The sequence below is a fragment of the Neofelis nebulosa genome, chromosome 2 (genome assembly GCF_028018385.1).
Source record: "Neofelis nebulosa isolate mNeoNeb1 chromosome 2, mNeoNeb1.pri, whole genome shotgun sequence".
Taxonomy (NCBI): Eukaryota; Metazoa; Chordata; class Mammalia; order Carnivora; family Felidae; genus Neofelis; species Neofelis nebulosa.
This window is the reverse complement of record NC_080783.1, coordinates 51,015,826-51,037,351: the sequence shown is the minus strand read 5'-3', so window position 1 is coordinate 51,037,351 and position 21,526 is coordinate 51,015,826. Positions and strand designations below refer to the sequence as shown.

The 21,526-nt window shown below is 36.2% G+C and overlaps 1 protein-coding gene across 4 annotated transcripts in view; it reads left to right on the top strand.

Annotated features, from left to right (window-relative positions):
• NUP35 (nucleoporin 35) overlaps positions 1-21,526 on the top strand; it is a 39,410-nt gene that overhangs the window by 9,189 nt on the left and 8,695 nt on the right. For all 4 annotated transcript variants that reach the window (XR_009256849.1, XM_058712007.1, XM_058711991.1 and 1 more), the window contains exons 4-5: positions 1,457-1,523; positions 19,941-20,082. Coding sequence is in view for 3 of the 4 variants with exons in the window: in XM_058712007.1 (XP_058567990.1) it covers positions 1,457-1,523; positions 19,941-20,082 (209 nt within the window). In the remaining variant the exon portion in view is untranslated. The remainder of the gene's footprint in view (positions 1-1,456; positions 1,524-19,940; positions 20,083-21,526) is intronic.

The window sequence follows — 21,526 nt, the reverse complement described above, 5'->3', positions numbered from 1 at the left end:
AAAATACACACTGGATTTTGAAGACTTAGGAAGAATGTGAGCTATCGCATTTAGTTTTTTATGGTGATTACGTATTGAAAATGATGATAATTTGGACCTGCTAGATTAAATAAACTACTTATTTTTACTTTTTTAATGTGTCTCCTATAGAATTTAAAATTACTTCTACTGCTTATGTTCTATTTGGACAATGGTATTCTAGCCAAATCAGAATATTCTGGCCTGGGATATTTTTCTAAAAGGCTGATAAGTAAATTTCATGTTTGGTTTGAGAATGACTGGCTTATAAATTTATGCTAGTTTTCATTACTTCTCTGATAACCAATGAAAACAAAGGTAGTTTACAGTTATTACTATGTTCAAAATGTTTAAAAGTCTTGTGTTATAATTTGTAGAGAATGTTTTTCTCTACAAACATTCTCTTTTAAAAGTTGGTAAGAATATTATTATTAGTTAAAACCCCTCATTAGTTTTGCCCCAAGACTTTGCTTAGCCTCTCTCTAATCGTGAAAGAAAATGGCATTAAGAATTGAACAGTACATTTTGTATCTCTCTTAAAGTTATTTCAACATTTGGTTCTGGTTGCTAGATAATAGCTAGATTTTAGATTTCCTTAGTTTAATCAGAATCTGTTACTAAAAAATCTATTTCTGTATATTTACTTCTAGAGAAAGTCTGTTCTCATTCTTGATTAGATATTGCCTTTGTTTAATCTTTAATTTTCTCACATTTAAAGGAATTAGTATTGATAATTTTCTTGCTTTGTAACTTTCTACTAGTAGAGACAGAGGCATACTGTCTTTTTTATTATATAGACTGATTTGTTTAAAAAAAAATTTTTTTTTTTTTTTTAACATTTATTTATTTTTGAGACTGAGAGAGACAGAGCAGGAGCAGGGAAGAGAGAGAGGGAGACACAGAATCCGAAGCAGGCTCAAGGCTCTGAACTGTCAGCACAGAGCCTGATGCAGGGCTCAAACCCACAAACCATTAGATCATGACCTGAGCTGAAGTCAGAGGCTTAACCAACTGAGCCACCGAGGTGCCCCTATATAGAGTGATTTGAATCTGTATTATTTCATGGTTTGTAAATGTCTGCTTAAAAATAGAATTCTGCCATCTTTCTGTTTTTCTGTGTGTTATTTCAAATATTGTGCTTTAGGAACTAAAAACAAATAGCAAAGTTATTTTCTACTAAGAACAGTGTCTTTTTATTTAATGTAACTTAACTTTAAACAAAGAATATGCTAAAGGGTATAACATATTTTAGAATCATACTGCTCAACTTAAAGAAAAAAGTTGGAGTACTCTTAGATTGTGAACTAATTAGAGGCATCCTTAGTACCTGGTAGACATGCAGTTGTCTATTGAATGAAACCTTTCAACACTTACTGTGTTTATGTTCTGGTTAGATCATTGCGTTTTTACTCTAACACTTTATTCTATTTTCATGTAGCCAAACATTTCAGTAATGCAGAGTCCTCTTGTTGGAGTTATGACGACTACTCCTACTCCTGGAACAGGTAAAGGCCTTTTAATGTCAAAGACTATTCTGTCTTTTTTGAATGAGATAATATAAGACTTTGTTGATAATTGGCCAAAATTTTTTCTTTCATATTTCAAACTTGGAGACCTTGTCAAATGTTAGTAACTTCATTCATAAGGGAAATACTTTGTATATTGGATTTTTTTTCCCTGAACTTATAGTAGGTAGGATGTTATATTCTCAAAATATTAAGAGTTTAAAGAAAATATGTACTTAGTAGTGTTTCCTCAGTTACTAAAAACTGTAATTTAAAAAAGAGGTGTTGCAGTTGGGAAGAAAAGGAATACAGAGACTGAGCAATAAAGATGTTTTGAAAGCTTTTAATATATAGCTATAAATCTAAATGTCATTGACTACAAACAGCCACTGATTATATGTAGTTTTTCTTTAAGATTAATGGTATTTTTATCACCATCAGCATCATCATTAGCACAATTCTTGTTACATATTCATATAATTTATCAAATGATCTCTCAGTAAATATATGAACACATAACCATATGTGCCAGGCCCCGGGAAACTGAACAAAATAGGTAATCCATACCTTTATTGAGTTTGCATTTATTTAAAGAATTTACATTTATAAGTGAAATAATTAAACTATAAAGTTTATTAGAAGGTGATATATTTTATGGAGGAAAATTAAGCAGCAAAGAGGGGGAGTTAGCAGGTGAGGGCTTATAGGTTTAAATGGGGGGTAGTATATTAGTTTTCTATTGCTGCTGTGACAAACTACTACAAACTTAAAAGTGGCTTAAACAACAGTTCTGGAGGTGAGAAATCTCAAATGGGTCTCAATGGACTAAAATCAATGCATTTATAAAGCTGTGTTTAGTTTATGGAAGCTCTAGGGGATAATCTGTTTTCTTGCCTTTTTCATCTTCTACCCACATTTCTTTGCTCGTGATCTGCTTTCTCCATCTTCAAAGCTAGCAACTTTGCATCTCTCTGATCATTCTTCTGTAGTCACATCTCCCCCTTCTCTCTTTTAAATACCCTTGTGAGTACAGTGGATCTGTCTGGATAATCCAGGATCATCTCCCTATTTTAAGGTCAGCTGGTTAGCAGCCTTAATTCCATCTGCAACCTTAATTCTCCTTTGTCATGTAACATAGCTTATTCCCAGGTTCCAGGGATAAGGACATGGGCATCTCTGGGGGCCATTATTCTGCTTCCTACAGAAAGGTAGAGGAAAAGTGACATTTACTCAGAAACCTAAACTCAGTAAGGGAGGGGCGCCTGGGTGGCTCAGTCGGTTAAAGCGTCCGACTTCGGCTCAGGTCATGATCTTACGGTTCGTGAGTTTGAGCCCCACGTCGGGCTCTGTGCTGACAGCTTGGAGCCTGGAGCCTGCTTGGGATTCTGTGTCTCCCTCTCTCTCTGCCCCTCCCTTGTTCATGCTCTGTCTCTCTCTGTCTCAAAAATGAATAAACGTTAAAAAAAAATTTTTAAAAAAATTAAGGGAGGTGGGGACAGTGTTCTAGAAAGAGAAAAACGTAGAGGCACTGAGGTGGCAGTGTGTCTTGGGTGTTCAAGGAGGCTAGTGTGAAATGGAGCGAGTGAGGGGTAGAATACTAGGAAATGAGGTCAGAAAGATAACGGGGACCCATAGTACAGGGTCTTGTATGTCATGGAATCAACTGGTTTTTACCCAGAAAAGGCAGAAAACAAATAGGATGAGACTGCTGCTGTGGTGATTACAGACTTTTGGTTAAGGGGCGGGGTAGAAGCAAAACCAAAATAAGAGGCTACTACTGCATTAATCCAGGTGAGGGACAAAGCAGGGTGGGAAGAGAAAGAGGAACAACAACAACAAAAAAGATGGGACAGAAAAGCCCAGCAAGACAGTAGATTTAAAAGGAACCAGATCAACCATTATATAAACTGAAATGTACTAAACACTGCAGATAAAAGGCAGAGGTTATCAGAATTGTTAACAAAAGCAGTATCCAAAGACAAGTTGTTTTTTTTTTTTTCATCTTCTGAGTCCAGAGTTTTTCAAGCGTCTGAATCTTCACTGGTGGCAGTGGTTTTTATAGTCACTTATAGGTAGATTTCTGCTACCAGTTTGATCAAGGCTATTTAGGCTTTTTCTGTATGTTCTTCAGATTTCTTCTACTATCCAGCCACTGCCTGGTTCCAAAGCCACTTCCACATTTTTAGGTATTTGTCACAGCAGCACCTGGCTTATAATCAGAATCTGTATTAATTTTTGTAAGTTTATTTATTTTGAGAGAGAGCACACACGAGCGTGGGAGGGACAGTGAGAGAGGAAGAGAGAGAACAGCTCAGAGCTTGACTCTGGGGCTTGATCTCACAAACTATGAGATCATGACCTGAGCTGAAATCAAGAGTCTAACGCTTAACCGACTGAGCCTCTCAAGTACCTCATAATCTGTGTTAGTTTAAATTTGCTGCCTTAACAGATTATCATAAATTTAGTGGCTTAAAACAATACAAAACTTTTTTTTTTTTTTTTTTTTTTTCCTCAATTGTAAGTAATCTCTACAACTGTTGTGGAGCTTGAACTTGTAACTGTGAGATCAGGAATTTCATGGTCCACCAACTGAGCCAACCAGGCACCCACCCCTGTTTTTTCTTTTTAAAGATTTTAAAACAGATTTATTTTCTCACTTTTTTTCTTTGCTTTAGAGCTCGGGTGTCAGCAGGGCTGTGTTCTCTTCATGAGGTTCTGGGTATTAATCCACTTTCAAGCTCATTCATGTTGTTCGAATTTACTTCCATGTGGTTGTAGGACTGAGGTCCCTGTTTCTTTCCTAGCTGTTGCCTGGAGGTGTTTCTCAGCTTGTAGAGTCTGCCCTTATTCTTTGGCTTGTGACTCCCTTTCCATATTCAAAGACAGCAGTGGCAGATCAAGGTCTCTTTTATACTTTTAATCTCTCTGACCTCCCTCTTCTCTTGTATTTCTGACTTGACTTTCCTGCCATCTGCTGCTATTAAGGGCTCATTTGATGATATTGGGCCTACTGGAATAATCCAGGGTAATTCCTTATTTTAAGATCCAGCTGATTAATAACCTTCATTTTATCCAGCAGTACCTGGACTAGTGTTTGAATTACCAATGAATTAAACCAGGGGACAGAAACTTTGGGGGTATATCTTTAGATTCATGTCTGCCACCTATACCATAGTGAACAATTTAGGTATGTTACCTCAGTCTTAGTTACATATGTGAGGTGGAATGTTCTGGGGGGAGTTCAGGTATTAACAGTCTTAATCTGATCATGCAAATAGGTAGATGACAATGTTTTGTTACTTGACTAGTTGCTACAATAGTGACTCTTCATTATTCAGTTGAGTCAGTTAAGTCATCCCAGGGACATTGAAAATGCAAAAACACAATGTTAAGTAATGTACTTCATGCTTTAAAGGTTCTCTTAGTTGTTTGAAAAGCATACATGATAATATTCTTATTGTTGTCAAGTAGAAGAACACATGATTAAAGTTATTTAAACATCCTTTTGTTATTTTTCTCAAATAGTGTTAACTTCTGTGAGGTTCTTGTACTTTTAGAATTTTTTATGAAAATACAAGAACCATGGTAGGAAAATAATATGTATCGTAAATTGGCCACTGGGAGCCACTGCTGCTTCTACTTTGAGGTTAAGGAATTTATGTTTAGAAAGTCTTCATGTGGCATATGTGAAAAAGAATATTTTTGAAAAGATATGATGGGCATGAGGATCTATCGTGTGATCAATAATAAGCAACAAAAAGGGGGAAAAGAAGTTGACTTGAGAAAATTGAAAGGAAAACGTAGACTTAAAACTTAGAGCTTTTTTTTTTTTAGGTCCTATAGTGTTAACCAAATGAAAATTTCTTGTATAATTTGTAAATTTTAACTTTCTGAGATAGACAACTTTTATAAAGAGATATCATGGGGTTTAGTGATGTTAGTGTGTTTATGCTTAGGTCTTTGTGTCCAATAAGGAGTTTTTTGTTTGTTTTAATTTTGTAAGTGATGTTAAAATCTTTTTAAAAATTTTATTTCTGGTGCAGGGAAACCTTGGTCATATGATAAAGTGAGAAATCTAGATTAGAGAATTTCAGAAACTGTTTTCAATCATGGCATATTATTGCCCTGAGTATGTTTGGCCTGTTTCCCTGTCTGCACCTCTCAGTTTTCTTCTGCTGCTATTTAAATATTCCTCTGTTTTTCACACTCTTTTAAATTTTTTCTTAATTTTTTTGAACTGCTTTCATGTATCTATCCGTTTTCTTCTCAAATGGTATACCACTTTTGTCTACTGAATTAGAATCCTTATTTATGTTAGCATATTGTTAACGGGCTAAGTGTGTTATTCAGACTATAGTACTTTCCAAGTGTTTTTGTTGATGCTAGGAGCTCAGAGTTCTGATAGTGTTCCTAGGAGAGGAAGAAGAGGACTGATTTACCTGTGAGGGACCCTTTCCTGACACTTCTTTTTCTGATCTGGGTTAGCTGATCTTGCATGTGCTTCTGTACAGCTGTCTCTGCTTAGCTCCTATCTTTCTCCACTACTGGACTATGAACTCCTTCAGGACAGAGATTCTTTCTGTATTTTTCATTATTTACCCATCACAGAGCTGGTTATAAAGGGACCTCAGTAAACATTTGTTGACTGAATGGGTTGATGGATATAAACTGTAGTGAATTGAATAGTGGCCCTGAAATGGTATGTCCTTGTCTTAATCCCCAGAATCTATGACTCTTACTGTGTGGTTCAAATAAATAGTTAAGGTCTTGAGAGGAGGAGCTCCCAAGGAAATCTTGAAAATTCAGGAGAGAGCAGAGTAGGGAGAAGGTAATCTTGATAATTACCTAGATGGTCCCTAAATTCAATCATTAGTGTCCTTAACAGGAAAGAGAGATTTGACACAGACCTCCAAAACATGCAGTGGATTAGGTGATGTGAAGACACAGATTGGAGTGTTGTCACCACAAGCCAGTGAACACCAAAATATGCCAGCAGTAACCAGAAGCTAGAAGAGGCAAGCGATGGATTCTCTCTGAGTGCCTTTGGCACACATTTGGCCCTGATGAAAATTTGATCTTGGACTTCTGGCTGTGACAAGAGCTGTGAGACAATAAATTTCTCTTGTTTTCAGCCACCCAGTTTGTGGGTAATTTGTTAGAACAGACACAGGAAACCAGTATATATGTATATAACGTTTTGAGGTGATGACATCCCAATACCAAAAAGAGGATTGGAATATTTGTGTCTAACTTGACATGGCATAGTTTTAAAAAAAATTACAATTAGAGTAGTAAACACTAACCTTACTCCAGATTGCATTAGTTTCGGATGCTGCTGAAACAAATTATCGCAGATTTATGGCTTAAAACAACTCAAATTTGGGGTGCCTGGGTGGCTCAGTTGGTTAAGTGTCCGACTTTGGCTCAGGTCATGATCTCACGGTTCATGGGTTCAAGCCCCGCATTGGGCTCTGTGCTGACAGCTTGGAGCCAGGAGTCTGCTTCAGATTCTCTCTCTCCCTCTCTCTCTCTGCCCCTCCCCCGCTCACTCTCTGTCTCACTCTCAAAAATAAATAAACATTAAAAAAATTTAAAATAAACTCATTTATTACATTAAAATTCTGGAGGTCAGAAGTCTAATATTGTCAATGGGCTGAAATCAAGGCATCAATAGATCTGTGTACTTTTCTGGAGGTTCTAGGGGTTAATTTTTTTTTTTTTTTTTTTTTTTTCCCCCGTCTCCTTTCTAGCTTTTAGAAGCTATCCATATTTCTTGGCTCGTGGTTCCCTACCATCTTCGAAGTCTGCACTAATCAGTTGGGCCTTTCTTCTACCACTCTTTCTTTCTCCATTTAAGGAATCTTGTGATTATGTTGGACCTACTAGGTTAATCCAGGATAATATTCTCATTTAAGATCAGGTGATTAGTAGTCTTAATTCCATGTACATCCTGTATTTCTTTTTACCATGTAATGTAATATGCTCACAGCTTCTGGATATTAGGATTTGGACATCTTTGGGAGACCATTTTCTGCCTAACATACTGATTTTTTAAAATTAGTCACCAAAATTTATTTAATCTCATGCCAGACTAACCATAGTACCATTGAATAGAGTCTAGCTTTGGTGGGGATAATATTTTCTATTTTAGTCAAAATAATAAAAGCAGATAGTTTTTAAAAATCAAACAGTACTAAAAAAAAAAAAAAATCAAACAGTACTTAACTATGTACAATGAAATGCAGCATTCTTTAGCCTTATTCCTCCAGAACCAGTCCAGACCTTAGAGCTATTCCTTTTGGAATTTACTTTCATTTATCTAAATGAGATGCTATGTTAGTTTCAAATTACCACAAATTTAGTGGCCTAAAATAATTCATATTTATTCTGTTGCAGTTTTGTAGAAGCCAGAAGTCCAGAATCAGTTTCCTTGGGCTAAAGTCAAAGCGTTGGTAGGACTAGTTTCTTCTGGAGGTTCTAAGGAGAATTCATTTTCTTTTTTTCTCCCAGCTTCTAACAGTTACCTGTATTCTTTGGTTTGTGGCCCCTTTCATCTTCAAAGTGTATCTCTCCAATCTCTGTTTTCATCATCACATCACCTCTATGGAGTTAAAAAATCTTCCTCGCTCTCCCTTTTTTAAGGGCACTAGTGGATATATTGGGAGCCCACCTGAATAATCTTGGATAATCTTCCCATTTCAAGATTGTTAAGCAAATCTGCAGAGTCCCTTTTGCCATATAAGTAAAATATTCACAGGTTCCAGGTATTAGGATATAGTCATGTTGGAGGTCCATATATTGTTGGAGTCCACCATATATGATTATGTGGCTAATCGATTGTCAGTTTTCAATGTTGGTATATTATCTTAAGGTAATTGGAGTTTATCTTACCTCCACATTATCTGAATATAATTATATCAGACTTTATTCCTTTGTCAATGTTTGTTATGACTATATAAACACTTTTTTATGCTTAACCAAGTAGTATAATTTATCTTTCTCTAAAATTTTTCTAAGTTGGGGCGCCTGGGTGGCGCAGTCGGTTAAGCGTCCGACTTCAGCCAGGTCACGATCTCGCGGTCCGTGAGTTCGAGCCCCGCGTCAGGCTCTGGGCTGATGGCTCGGAGCCTGGAGCCTGTTTCCGATTCTGTGTCTCCCTCTCTCTCTGCCCCTCCCCCGTTCATGCTCTGTCTCTCTCTGTCCCAAAAATAAATAAAAAACGTTGAAAAAAAAATTTTTTTAAAAAATAAAAAAAATAAAAAATAAAAAAAAAAAATAAAATTTTTCTAAGTTAATAATTGTATTTTTTCCCATTTGTCTAATTTTCTCTGTGCCATCTACTCCTTTGATTCTAGGCAAATATCGTTGCTAAGATACATATCTGAGCATTTTAAAAATGCTCAAAGATAGTTTCAAATAGTTTTTTGTTTCACTTTAAACTGATAACTCTCTTTTAGCCTCTGTTTGGGCTGTTTCCTGTTTGAGCATGGTACACGGCTATCTTCCTAGGACTTGCCTTGGCAAGTTTCTGAGCTATTTGCTCATTTTTGTAAGGAACATATTTGAGTAGCTTTCTAAGCTTGTGAGGGAAATGAAATTTTAGACCTCATGTTGACTGAAATGCTTTTTTTTCCCCTCCCTCCCCTGTCTTCACACCGAATTGCTAGTTTGGCTGGGTATTGTATTTTAGGTCAGAACTTTGGAGTCATCATTCCATTCTCTTTAAGCTTCTAGTGTTTTGTGGAAGTCATGTGTGGTAATGATTTCTTAGTCTTTGTATATGGCCTGGTTTCAAAAAATTTTAAGATCTGTGGTTAGTATTCTCAATTGCACAACTGTGCTATCGCGTGGGGCTTTTTCATTTGTTTCTCTGGGGAATTAATTGATCCTTTAAGTCAAGATACTTACCTACAGTTTGGGGAAATTTTCCTGTATTTGTTCAATAATTGCTCTTCTTTTTGTTTCCTACTTCTGGAATTCCTTTGGTTTGTAAGCACTGCAGAGATACTTTTTCTCCCTTACATTGTCTTTTATATATGTATTCTACTTTCTGAGACATGTCTTCAGTCTCAGCTTCCAACTCTTGTAATAATTTATTTTGTCATTTTTAATTACCAAAAACTTTTCTGTTGTTGTAGATCTCTGAATGTCTTTAAAAACATAGTTTCCTTTTCTTGTTTCATGGGTAAAATGTCATTCCAGTGAGAATAATGTTGGTCTTTTTTATTCTTGCTCATATTGTCTTGTTTTTTAAGTTTTCTTTCTTGGTAGAGGCATATTTAATTGAATGAGAGACTAAAAAAGCTCCTTGAAATCTGTGCATGTGTATGGATCAACATTGTCTGGAAAGTGGAAATTGGTGGCTTTTTTGTCTCTTACTGGACTTTCCTGTAAGAGGAATGGACCGTCAGTTAAATTTTTGTTGGGGAAATCTCTGATTTCAGCATATGTAGGTCTTTTTTTCTTTTAAGTTTTCTCAAAGAAGAATTCTTTATATTGAGCCTTAATGTCTGTGTAGGTGGTCTGAATTTAGAAAGGGGAGAAGTCTCCTTTTCAGTATGCAGACTTTCACTTAATCAGTTTCCATACAGTTGTTCTCTGCTGTGATTAGACTTACTGGGTCCTGAGCCATTTAGATTCCTTTTCCTCAGATATTAAGTCCTTGGTGTCATCAGGTCCAGTGGCTGAATGATAGTCATCTGGCTGCTTAAGATGAGGTAGGACCTATCCTCTCATTTCTTATTGTATACACTTTCAACTAGTTTTCTTTGATTTTAGCCAGCAGCCTCTTTCATACCTTCCATAGTTCCTGTGTTCTCAAAACCTGAGGCTTTCTAGAATGATTGTCATTGGGTGTCTGACAGGGATTAGAGGTGAATACAAGTGTTCAGTTCACCATGTTTGATTGGGTGTTGTTATACACATTGTTCATTATGTTCTTGGGTACAATGAGTTTGTTAAATTGAAAAGTCTGAGGACACATTCCCTACAAGATTGCCCTCACTTCTGATGCCAGTTACAAATTTGGAGGTCCCCAAGCCTACCCTCACTTCAGACCAACTGGCTACAAATGCAGGGATTTCCAGCCCTACTCTAAGATTTGATAATTTACAGGAAAGACTCAGAACCCACTGAAAGTGCTATGTTTAAAGTTACAGTTTTATTAGAGCAAAACAGTATAAATTAGAGCCAAAGAAAGATGTATAGGGCAAAGTTTGGGAGAATTCCAAATATGAAGCTCCCATAGCATGTTACCCTCTATGAGAAATAAGCCCGCTAACCCAAAGGAGGGACGTGGAGACTCGGAGCACAGTGAAGTGAGTCTTTAATCAAGATTCTTGCAAGAGTGGGGTGTCTGATAGGCATGCTCCCTACAGTTACAGCAGACAATGTATCTTCTCGTGTGCAAGTCCCTCCCCTGATTCCTCATTAGCTGAGTTACAGAGGTTACAGCCTTACCTAGAAATCACTTATGCCCATGTAAGGCAAAAAATACATTCCTTGAGGTGATGCAGAGACTTCAGTTCTTTGGCGCATGCTCATTGCAAAGCCCGCAAAATGGAGATGGGGGCGGGGAAGAAGAACCCAGAAGTAAGTGTCTAAGGGTTTGGGACTCCATTGGGGGGGGGGGGGGTTGTACATATTTCCAATAGGTTGTAAACCTATTGTTAATCAGACAGCACAGCCTTTATTTGGTATTTCTGAAAGTGAATCATTTCACTTCTCAACACCCTCCAGAATTGATATATGGTGCTTATACTGGCAGCTAGGGAAGTTCACTGAAGCCTTCATGTCCAGAGTTTTTATTAGAGTTTCATTAAGTAAACATGACTGATTGAGTCATTGATCAAGTGGCTCAAATCAAATTTCAGGCCCCTCTGCCCCAAGGTGGGATGATAGCATGTGGCTCAAAGCTCCAACCAGAATCACATGGTTGGTTTTTATGGTGTGACCTGCCCCCCCCATCCTGAATCACCTTGTTAGCATAAACTTATCAGGTGCACTTGAGGGGCCTGCCATGAATAACAGGGGAAAGTCTCCTGTCTCTGGGGAAGTTCCTAGGGTTTAGAGGTTCCCTCCCAGGAACCTGACAGAGGTCAGACCTCTCTTTGGACTGAGGCCAAATTCTTTTTTTTTTTAACGTTTATTTATTTTTGAGACAGAGAGAGACAGAGCATGGACGGGGGAGGGTCAGAGAGAGAGGGAGACACAGAATCTGAAACAGGCTCCAGGCTCTGAGCAGTCAGCACAGAGCCCGACGTGGGGTTCGAACTCGCAGACGGTGAGATCGTGACCTGAGCCGAAGTCGGACGCCTAACCGACTGAGCCACCCAGGCGCCCCGAGGCCAGATTCTTTATTGCACATAGAGCTACTTGGTTTCATGGTAAGAAGGAACAGCACTGTCAGGAACCACTTTTTTCCCAAGTTTCTTGTGCCGTATATCTGTTTAAAATTTATCACTCTTTTTATCTCCATTTATGTTAGTGGCCTATTTTGAAATAATTAAATCTATTCTTTAATTGAAGACATTTCATAAAGGGTAATAAGGTCTTTTGCCCTCTACTTTAATTTGATCTTATGAAGAGTGTTTGAATAGTAATTTACCAAGGGAGACACATTACAGTCCAATTTGATGTGGTTTGATAGGTGTACTTTATTTTCATCTTATAAAGCTTAGCATGTGGGTACAAGAAGTCTGATTGAAAGGAAGTAAAATCAGTGGAGCAATTAAACATTAACAAGGTGGGGGGCAATTATGCTAAAGTTATGTAAATAGTTTTAGATTATGTATAAGTAATTATGTTTTTCAGAGTAGTTGACAGGGCAAAAATTAGATTGCTTATTCGTTTGAGACTTAATTTTGATTTGTTTTATTTTTAAAGGTCATAATGGTTGTCTCATTTTGAGCCTTCATTTAATTTCTTGCTTGAAGGTTATTACATGATGTAGCATAACTAAATTGAACCTTTTTAATGGTAATACACAACATAAAAAATTGGAATTGGCTTTAGATTTTATATTAAAATGCTCTTTACCATCTTTTGTATGTTAAAGGCATGTCTTTGTGGTAAGAACTAAATTCATTTAAAAATATCTTTTGTGTGCTTTTGCTTATTTCCTAAAGGGATAGTTGATAAGTTAGTTGATAAGCAGACACTTGTCAAAGTAGCGAGTTACATTTTAAATCATCCTCATTTTTTTTTTTTTTTTTAAAGTTTACTTATTTTGAGAGAGCATGTGTTTGCACGTTTGCACCATCAGGGAGGGGCAGAGAGAGAGATAATTAATCTCAGGCAGGCTTCACACTGACAGTTAGATGCAGGGCTCGAACCCCCACAAACTGGGAGGTCATGACCTGAACTGAAATCAAGAGTTGGATGCTTAACCAATTGAGCCACCCAGGCACCCCAAATCCTCATTTAAAAAATGTGTTGTACTTATTAATGCATCTGTGATGATGAGGAAAAAGAATAATTGGTAGATAAATGTATTATAGCATGTATGTAGTTTGATTCTTTTTTTTTTAATGTTTATTTATTGTTGATAGACCGAGTACGAACAGGGAAGGGGCAGAGACAGAGGGAGACACAGAATCTGAAGCAGGCTCCAAGGTCTGAGCTGTCAGCACAGAGCCCGACGCAGGGCTAGAACTCATGAACTGTGAGATCATGACCTGAGCCAAAGTCGGATGGATGCTTAAACAACTGAGCCACCCAGGCACTCCGCAGTTTGATTTTTTTTCAATAAATTGTATTATCTCTTTTATTAAGCATGAATTTGGTTTTAAAATTTAAATCTATAAGACTCAGCCATGTAATACACTGAGATTCCATTTCCTTCTTGTATACCTTTTGTGTTCTCTAGAGTTAATAATGATTGCATATCATCATTTGCTTGATTACTTTTATAAAAATATTTGAATATTCATTTTTCAAGCTTTCTGGCTACTGAGCTATTTTTTGTTAACCTGGTTACTTGATGGCTGAACGTAAGCAATCTTGAGCATCTTTCCTTGTTTCCTAGTAATGTCTAAGAATGTTCTGTTCTGAATTAGATTCTTCAATAATCGTTTATAGAGCTGAGGTGAACTGAAACTTTTTTCTGAAAGAAAGGCTGCATTACTAGGTTAAATTAGATTAATTGTGGGTTTCTACATTTGAGTCCAATTAAAGGACATGGATGCAAGTTGTATGACATAGTTAAAAGAGTTAAGAATTTTCAAATCTTTAGGTGATCATATTTTTTCTCTTTACCTAGAATCACATTGTTGCATTATAGTTTTTACTTGATTGATTAGCTTTAACTTTTGATACTGTTGAGGGTATAGTTTTGGTTTAGTACTTTTTGGAGGCAAGAGATGGACATCATTCCTGGAAATCTTTCAGACTTTATATATTTGTGCCTTCAATGTAAAAGAAGTACCAATGTATGTACCAAGTACATCATTTATATTGAAGTTTAGTATTGTTAAAATAGTTTTGTGAGTTCTTGTCTAACACTATTCCATTTTATTATTGGAGTAACAGGTAAGTCTTGTGGGTATAATAACTAAGGGAAACTAACATTTATTACAGGTTTAAGATACAGTTGACATAAAACATGTATATGTTTAAGGTTTACAGTATGTTTATTCAACAAGCGTATGTTGTAGAATGACCATTGTGTTGACTTTCAAGTATATAAAACAATACTATTAACAATAATCACCATGGTGTTGTTTAGATCCCCAGTACTTACTCACCTTATGACTGGAAGTTTGTACCCTTTGACCAATATCTCTCCATATCCTTCAGCTCCTAGGCCATAGTAACCACTACTCTACTCTCTGTTTCTCTGAGTTGGGCTTTTTTACATTTCACATATAACTGAGATCATACAGTATTTAGTATTTGTCTTTTCTTTGCTGACTTCTTTCACTTACCATGCATGTCATGTTAATGGCAGGATGCCATCCAAATGGCAGGATTTCCTTCCTTCTCATGGCTGAAAAACATCCATTGTGTATATGTACCATCTCTTCTTTATCCATTCATCCACTGAGGGACACTTCGATTATTTTCATATCTTGGCTAATGTGAATAATGCTGCAAGGAACATGGAAGTGCAGATACCATTTTGAGATCCTGTTTCCATTTTCTTTGGATCTATATCCAAGAATGGGATTGTTGGATCATGTGGTAGTGCTATTTGTAATTTTTGAAGCATCTCCATAGAGTTTTCCATAGTGGCTGTACCAATTTATATTCCCACCAGCAGTGTACAAGGATTTCCTTTCCTTCGAATCCTTGCCAACACTTAGCTCATGTCTTTCTGATGATAGCCTTTCTAAAAGGTGTGAGGGGATATCTCATTGGGGCTTTGATTTGCATTTTCCTGATGATTAGTGGTTTTGAGCATCATTTTGGTACCTGTTGGCTATATGTATGTTGTCTTTGGAAAAATGTCTATTCAGTTGCTCTGCTGACTTTTTTTGCTGTTGAGTTGTATGAGTTTCTTATATATTTTAAAGAGTAACCCCTATCATATACGTGGTTTGCATATACTTTCTTCCATTCCATATGCTGCCTTTTCATTTTGCTAATGATTTTGTAGATGCTTTGGGTAAGTATGGACTTTAACAATATTAATTCTTCCTATCTGTGAACGTGGTATATCTTTCCATTTGTTTTTTCAGTTTCTTTGATCAGAGTCTTGTGGTTTTCAGTATATAAATCTTTCATCTCCTTGGTTAAATTTATTCCTATGTATTTTATTATTCTTGATGGTATTTTAACATTTATTTATTTTTGAGGGACAGAGCATGAGCAGGGGAGGGGGAGAGAGAGAGAGAGACAGAGAGAGAGACAGAGAGACAGACACAGGATCCCAAGCAGGCTCCAGGCTCTGAGCTGTTTGTTAGCACAGAGCCAGACACGGGCCTCGAACTCACAAACTGCAAGACCATGACTTGAGCTGAAGTCGGAGGCTCAACTGACTGAGCCACCCAGGCGCCCCTTCTTGATGGTATTTTAAAGGAGATTATTTTATTTGTTTTTTAGTTATTAAATTGTTGTCAACGTGTAGAAATGCAACTGATCTCTGTGTGTTGGTTTTGTATTCTGCAACTTCACTGAATTCATTAATTAGTTCTAAAGGTTTTTTAGTGGAGTCTTTAAGATTTTCTATGTATAAGATTATTTTATGTGCAAAAACAATTTTGCATCTTTCTTTCCGATTTTGGATGCCTGTTATTTTTTATATTTTTCTTACTTGATTGCTTTGATAAGGACTTCCAGTACTATGTCAAAAGGAGTGGTAAGTGGGCACCCTTGTTCCTGATTGTAAAGGAAAAAACCTTCAGCCTTTTCATCACTGAATATGATGTCAGATGTGGGCTTATCGTATATAGCCTTTATTATGTTGAAGTATGATCCTCCTATAACCAGTTTGTTGAGCATTTTTATCATGAGAGAATGTTTTGTTTTTGTCAAAAGCTTTTTCTGCATCTGTTGATGATCATCTGATTTTAATCTGGCATTTGTGTCAGAATAATGCTGCCCTGGTAAAATGGAAACTAACATTTATTGAACCTATTAAACATACTCTTTCAGTTAATCTTCTCTATGTTGGATAGATGTTAGATACGCATTTGTGTTTTGTGTTCTTCATATGTAAAAAGCAGAAGCTAGGTTCTATCTCATAGAATTGCCTTTAGGATTAAATATGAATACATGCAAATAACCTGTAATCCCACCTTGAACATAGTATAAATGCTCAATCCTTGTTAGCAATTATCATTAATATTGTTACTGTTTTTTTATTTTTTGTTGTAATATTTGGGAAGTAAGGCTCAGTAACTCTCTTTAATTGTGACATTAAGTTATAGAACTATAGTGTGAACTAACTACAAACCCTTTTACTCTATTCCCACTCATCTTCCCATGATGCTCTCTAGCAAGGTGAATGATTGGTTCAGGGGTAGCAACACTAGCCTTCTGCCATCCAGTCCAATCCTTTCTGGGCTTCTGACACAATTACGTGTTACCTTCCTCAAAGCAAGGTGTTGTACTTCCTTCTCCCCCTATACATTAAAGATATTTTCATTATTTTTTGTAATTCACTAGCAGTTGGAACATGAGGATCTAAAATAAAATAAGAATGTTCCAAAATAGATTGCAGGGGGGCTGTTTAGGTTTTTCCTTTTTAAAATTTGCTCTGACCTTTTAAGTGTTGTATCTGGAAAGTAACTTGATTCTCCAGTCCTTCTTTGTTACGGATTAACAGTGTGTCACTGTGACTGGTCGTTGAATGTGTTTCTTTGTTAAGAGAACTTTTTGTGTGGTTCTAAGAAAATCATTCTGTATTCATGAGGAAAACTCAGTTACCCTTTTTGCATCTCAGTTTGGATTTGAATACTAGCTTTATTGCTCATTTCCTAATAGCAGTTCCTATGTGCATTAATCAAGCATTTTTAAGGTATATACAATGTATTCAACCCAAGATCAGCATTTACCAAAGTATGTGTTTTATGAAGGTAAAAAGTAGTCATTATAGTATAGGAAATTTTGGGTTGAATAAAGTTTTAAATATTTATTGACTAATCTTCACAAGTTTTTTTTATGTGCATTATAAATCTCCCATCAGGATAATATATTATATGGCCTTTTATAAAACTTAACACACTGGCTCTCCCCGCCCCCCTCCCCCCCCCCTTTTATTTTTCTAAGAATATACTTTGAGGACTCCATTTGACTACAGACACTTTGGAATGTTAGGTTGATTTTCAACTCAACTGGGAATTCAGGACAAATGACATGACTAAGCAGCAGATACACAGTTAGAATGTATTGAACAGAGAACCTCCAGAAAATCAGTAAACGTGGGTTGTGAATGATGTACAAGGCCCTGTAAAACAGTTGTTCTCAGGCTTCTTTGTTGTAGGATCCTTAATACATTCTTAGAAATTAAAGGCCAGAGAGGTTTGGGGTTATACCTATTGATAGTTACTGCATTAGAAGTTAAAAAAATATTTTACAGTATGTATTCATTTTAATGTAATTTGTTTCATGTAAACATAAGGAACTTTAAAAAATAACTTTTCTACAAGAAAAGATTATGATGAGAATGACATTGCTTTGTGTTTTTCAAATTTTAATGTCTGGTTTAAAATAGAGTTGAATTCTCATATCTGCATTGTTTTTTCTTTAAACACGTATTTATTTTGAGAGAGAGAGCACGCGCAAGGATGGGAGGGGCAGAAAAAGAATCCCAGTAGGCTTGCGCTGTCAGCATAGGAGCCAGATGCAGGGCTCGAACCCACAAACCATAAGATCATGACCTGAACCGAAACCAAGACTTGGATGCTTAACCTCCTAGACACCCCCTTATATCTGCTTCTGTATTCAATCTCGGTGCTTGATTGAATGCTTGATTGAATTGCATCAAGCATCCTTTGGAAAGGTCCATTGTACTCATGAGAGAATTAAGAGTATAAAGGCAAATGAAACCTTAAATCACTATGAAAATAACTTTGACTTGGCTGATCCCATCAAGAGAGGTTGTAAGTTATTCAGAGTCTCCAGTCCATACTTGTAGAATTGCTGGTGTAGTAAATACAAATGTTAACTAGATTACTTCCTAAGAGCTTGTCCTTTGAATTTGGATTGCATAGATTGGAATTTTGGCTGCACTTCTTGACATTATTTAACATCCCGTTTCCTAATTCGTTAATTGGAGTTACTAATAGAACCTACCTTGTAAGATGGTTAGAATTAAATAAACAGACCTGTAAAATGGTATAATAAGTACCATGAAATAAATAAATGAAATGTTGCTGTTCATTATTATTTCAAAATTTTAGTCCTGTTATGGCACTTTTGTTCACAATTTTCCATTGGCTTCCCAACTCGTTTGAGGTAAAAGCCAAAGCCTTTACTGTAGCTTACAAAGTTGTTTTTTTGGGGGGGATCTGATTTTTTTGTTACCTCTCGCTGTGCTCATATACTTGTTTTGACCTCACATCCCCTCTTCACTGTCTTGTTCATCAAACACCAATCATATCCTTTCTCAGGTCCTTTGTATGGGTTTTTTTCTCCATTTAACATTTATTTCTTCAGATACTGGCATGTTTTGCCCTCCCCCTTCTTTGGGTTTTTATTTTAATGTCACCTCAGCAAAATCTTTGTTTCATTTAACGCTTCCGTGTATGTATATAGGTACACACTGCTTTATCTATTTTTCTGTAGGATTTTCCTCCCTCCCTCCCTCCTTCCCTCCTTCCCTCCTTCCCTCCTTCCCTCCTTCCCTCCTTCCCTCCTTCCCTCCCTTCCTTCCTTCCTTCCTTCCTTCCTTCCTTCCTTCCTTCCTTCCTTCCTTCCTTCCTTCCTTCCTATTTGAGAGAGAGTGTGAGTGCAGGAAAGGGAGAGAATGAAACCCAAGCAGAGCCTGACCCAGGTTTGATCCCACAACTCTGGGATCCTACCCTGAGCTAAAATCAAGAGTTAGACGCTCAACCAACTGAACTGCCTAGCTGCCTCAAGGAGTTTCTGTTTTCTAATGTACTAGGTATTACTTATTTGTCTCTTTTCTACTAGAATTTAAGCTCCATTAGAGATAGATGGGGTTTTGTTTATTTTTTTATTTTTTTTTTTATTTTGGTCTTACTTTTCATTACTGTGTCTTCAATACCTATAATGATGCTAGGTGTGTATTTAGGCACTGAAAAAATATATTTTTTTGAGTGAATCATTATCATTACTGCAAAGAGGAAAGAATGGTTTCCGCTTCTCAGAAACGTGTGGTTTCAATAGGACAGTGCCTCTGAAATAAAATGAACATGTAAAGCAGTTAGTTTGGCATTTTGGACATGTAGAAGTACTCATTAGTTGGTAGCTGTTATTGAAGGATAAGCAAAGAAAGAACAGAATTAGACATTTAAATTAGAAATTACCTTAGTAAAAGAAAACTGCATTTGTATCTCAGGATCTAGGGTAGATACTGTTTAGGGACATATTGAAAAATATAGGTTGGAACTATATTGTGGAGCTTCTTGGATTATTCTGTAGGTAATGAGTTATTTCATAATTCTAATAAGGCAGAGGTGCTGTGATGAAAGTGGTAGATTTGGAAGATGAATCCAATAGTAGTCCTTGAGGTTGATTGGAGACCCTTTTGGTATAAGCTTAACTGGAAATTAAAACATTAGCAAATTTATAAAAATAAAACTTTTACAAAATCATAAATTATGCTCAATTATTAATGACCTCTGAAATTGTACAGTAGTATAAAATGATCATTTGATTACAATTTGCGTATCTTGAACTATTTATGCAATTGCCAACTTTTAATATATCTTTTCATTTACAACCAAGAGCTTTGATTTAAAATAAACCAAGATGCTTATATTGGTAACTAACTTACTAAATATACTAATATAGGGCAAAGTATGTTTAGTCCAGCAAACATTGGTCAGCCACGAAAGACAACATTATCTCCTGCACAGTTGGATCCTTTTTATACTCAAGGAGATTCTCTGACTTCTGAAGATCACCTCGATGACACTTGGGTAACTGTGTTCGGGTAAGGTTTCTGAATCATTTACCTTTCCAAAAAAACTAAAAACCAAACACTCCTTAACATTTCATAATAAATATTATCAGATGTCCCCCCCCCCCAAAAAAAAATTCTGCACAGCAAACACACATGTACCCACCACCTACCTTCTGTAGTTGTTAATATTTTACTTCATTTGTTTTATGTTCCATTAATTCATCTTTCTTTGTTGGTACATTTCAGAATAAGTTGCACACATTAGTACAAATCACGCTGACACTTCAGCATGCTATTATTAATTAGTGTTCAGTATTTGTTGATACTTTTAAAAAAAATTATCTGCTTCTCAGATGTATTTTCTTTAGTGTATTTGCTGGATAACGAAACAGAAATCCTTCTTTAGACTTACGAAACTCCCTTCTTTCTAGTGGTTATTCTCCATCAATTGGACTTAACCGGTTTGGAACTAACAAATTGAATTTCATTTGTGTATAGATGTGTGTGTGTGTGTGTGTGTGTGTGTGTGTGTGTGTGTGTGTGTGTGTGTGTATACACGCATATATGTCACAAGGTTGGTACTTTATAGTCACAGGATATTGGATATTAGTAGACATTATACATGATATTCCTGGATACATTTTGAATAGATTTTTAGATCCAAAAAAGTACTTTAAAGCATTTTGGAGATCATATTGCATCATTTCCATAAGAGAAAACTGAGGTGTTAGACTAAGTGATTTATTCAGGGGTTTACATATAGTTATTAGTAAAGTGTCAGCAAAAAACCTTAGGTCTTTTGATTTTTAAGTTGTTACTGTTCATGCCATGCTACATAAGGTTTGCTTCTGAAAGTGTGATAGGTCATACTGATATTGGACCTTACTATATTTAGTTTTGGGGTAAAAAATATAACAATAACACTTGAGCTTCTTGAAGAAAGAACAATGCACAGTAAATGTTAGTGCATTTGAATAGACTATGTACATTCAGTTTATTTAAAATTTAAAATTCAAAAGTAAATGTATAAGAATATACAATGAAAAGTTTTCCTTCCCACTTGTGTCCCCAACTACAGTTTTTCTCCCTTTTAAGGCAGTAATTGCCACCTGTTTTTTTGTGTAACCTTCCAGAGAGAGTCTATGTGTTATTGATTCTGTTTAGGTAAAAAAGCAAGATCATTGCTTTCCTTTATTCCCAGAAAGCCCATGCATAGCTCATAGCAATTGGATGGCTTTTTGACTTTTTTCTTTTCTTTTTTGTGTTTAAATTTTCATACTCTCTCACAACATGGCTATGTTTTTGAATTTGGGTGTCCCATCCCGTCTGTCAGGCTCAGTAATGTGTCACTTTTAAGATTCCGTAGTAATTGGATAAATTACTTGAATATCTTCTGCTAGTCTTTTTCTTCATTTTTAAGATACACACTTTTCCACCTATTAACTTTCTGTTGGTTTTATGTTTTAGTAACCCT